General features: G+C 41.7%; 1 protein-coding gene across 1 annotated transcript; it reads right to left on the reverse strand.

Moving 5' to 3' along the window:
* Positions 1-737: 737 nt before the first annotated feature.
* LOC102255927 (peptidyl-prolyl cis-trans isomerase A) lies at positions 738-1,450 on the reverse strand. The gene has a single exon (XM_005877158.2). It carries the CDS (start codon positions 1,433-1,435, stop codon positions 941-943), a length of 495 nt encoding a protein of 164 aa, XP_005877220.1. The 5' UTR covers positions 1,436-1,450; the 3' UTR covers positions 738-940.
* Between the last annotated feature and the right edge of the window lie 940 nt (positions 1,451-2,390).

Genomic DNA, 2,390 nt, shown 5'->3' on the forward strand with positions numbered 1-2,390 from the left:
TAAATTCCTACCAGCAATGTATAAGGGTTCTGATTTCTTCACATTCTCAGTAACACATTTTACAAATTATTATTATTACTAGAGGCCCGATGCATGAAATTTGTGCAAGAGTAGGCCTTCCTTCCTCCAGCTGCTGGCACTGGCTTCCCTCCGGCACCCGGGACCCAGGCTGGCTTCCCTCTGGCCCCAGCTTCGTCAGGAAGGACGTCTGGAAGATGTCCAGTCTAATTAGCATATTACCCTTTTATTATTATAGATTATAGCTATTGAAGTAGGTGTAGAGTGGCATCTCATTGTGGTTTTGATTTGCATTTCACTAATGACTAATCACATTGAGCTTCTTTTCATGTGCTTGTTGGCCAATTATATATCTTTTTGGAGAAATGGCTACCCATGTCATTTGCCCATGCTTGAATTGGATTGTTGTTTACTTGTTGTTGAGTTCTCATAGTTCTTTACATATTCTGGATACTAAGTTTTTATCAGATATATGACTTGTAAGTACTTTCATTCTGTAGGTGTCTTTCCACTTTCTTGCTAATGTCCTTTTGATGCACAAAAGTTTTTCATTTTAATGAGGTCCAATTTATTTATTTTGTTGTTGTTGCTTGTACTTTTGGTGTTATATTTTAAGAACCATTGCTAAATCCAAAGTCATGAAGACTTATTCTGAGAGTTTTATGGTTTTACCTCTTATATTTAGGTGGTTGATCCATTTCGAGTTAACTTTTTTTTTAACTGTTTAGTTTTTATTTCATAATCATAAACTTAACTCTGTAATCCAGCTAGACTGGGAAAGGGTAGGGAAATTATGGAACCCAATAAACTGGCAAGAGCACAAAGATTATGGAACATTCCAAGCAAATGGGGGTGAAGGGGTGCTCTCCTGAGCTACAGAAGGAATGGTCTGGTGGTTAAGATAAAACACAAGTCAAATTTATTAGAGTTGCCCACAGTCAGCAATGGTGATCTTCTCGCTGGTCTTGCCATTCCTGGGCCCAAAGCGCTCCATGGCTGTCACAATACCCATGCCTTCCCTCACCCGGCCGAAGACCACATGCTTGCCATCCAACCACTCAGGCTTGGCAGTGCAGATGAAAAACTGGGAGCCGTTTGTGTTCGGCCCAGCATTTGCCATGGACAAGATGCCAGGACCTGTATGTTTCAGGACAAAGTTCTCATCCTCAAATTTCTCCCCATAGATGGACTTGCCGCCTGTGCCATTGTGGCGTGTGAAGTCACCACCCTGGCACATAAATCCCGGAATAATTCTGTGAAAGCAGGAACCTTTATAACCAAATCCCTTCTCCCCGGTGGTCAGAGCACGGAAGTTTTCTGCCATCTTTGGAACCTTGTCTGCAAACAGCTCGAAGGAGACGCGGCCCAGGGGCTCGCCGTCAGTGGCGATGTTGAAGTACACGGTGGGGTTCACCATGGCTGGTCATGGGCGGCTTCGGGGCGGCGGCGTCTGCAAAGCCTCGAGTTAACTTTTGTATGTGATGTGAAGTAGGGGACACAACTTCATTCTTCTACATATCAAGGATCTATTGAGTCATTTGATCCAAATCGCTCATATTACAAACCACTATATGCTGCTGTATTTCCTTCTGAAAATAAGAATTACTGGAATATTATAAGTATTTAAGGTCCCCAACATTTCTTTACCCCTTTTATGATAAGAAGGCAAGTGTTCAGGGAGGCAAATGTGTTAGCTGACAACCACCGGAGAAGTTTCAGGTGCTGAGCAATAGTTTGAGCAAATTTGTGCGCAGGTGCCAACTCAGGAATTATAAAAATGTCGTGTAGATCACATTATCTTTGTCATCTCAAATGGAAATCTGATTTTTTGAGCCTCTGAGAAAGAAATAATATTTTTGCAATTTTTTTTACCACATTTTAAAATAGAAAAATATCAATAAAAATATCTGCTAAATTTAGTGGCTAAAATGTTAATATTTGGCATATTTGGGAGGTAAGAACTCTGAGGCAGCTTTCTACTCTTTCATGTTGAAATTAGCTACCAGAAAACATCGCTAAGACTCACTACTGCTGAGGAGGAGATAAGAACATGGACTTCGGATTCACCAGGACTGGGTCGGGAGCGCAGCTCCACCACTGCATGTGTGCCTTCGTGCAATTACTTCACCTCTCTAAGCATCAGTTCTTCATTTATGAAGTGGGAGTAATGGGAATATGTGTGCGTAGCCCAGAAAAAAACCGTAGTATGTGGCAGTAATTATTAGAATGTTAAGTAGTCCAGGGAATTTGCATTTATTTGAAGCTCCTGAAGACAAACAGCCTCCAAGTCACAAAAGAAAGATGGGTTTCCCTGGCTTTTAAAATTGCCCTCCCCAGAAAGCCTCTCACCACCTTGCGTATAGTACACACAT

The sequence above is a fragment of the Myotis brandtii genome, unplaced genomic scaffold, assembly GCF_000412655.1.
Source record: "Myotis brandtii unplaced genomic scaffold, ASM41265v1 scaffold51, whole genome shotgun sequence".
Classification (NCBI taxonomy): domain Eukaryota; kingdom Metazoa; phylum Chordata; class Mammalia; order Chiroptera; family Vespertilionidae; genus Myotis; species Myotis brandtii.

Excerpts from the sequence above, each read along its gene's own strand:
- LOC102255927 (XM_005877158.2), bottom strand. The coding sequence starts at position 1,435 with ATGGTGAACCCCACCGTGTACTTCAACATCGCCACTGACGGCGAGCCC.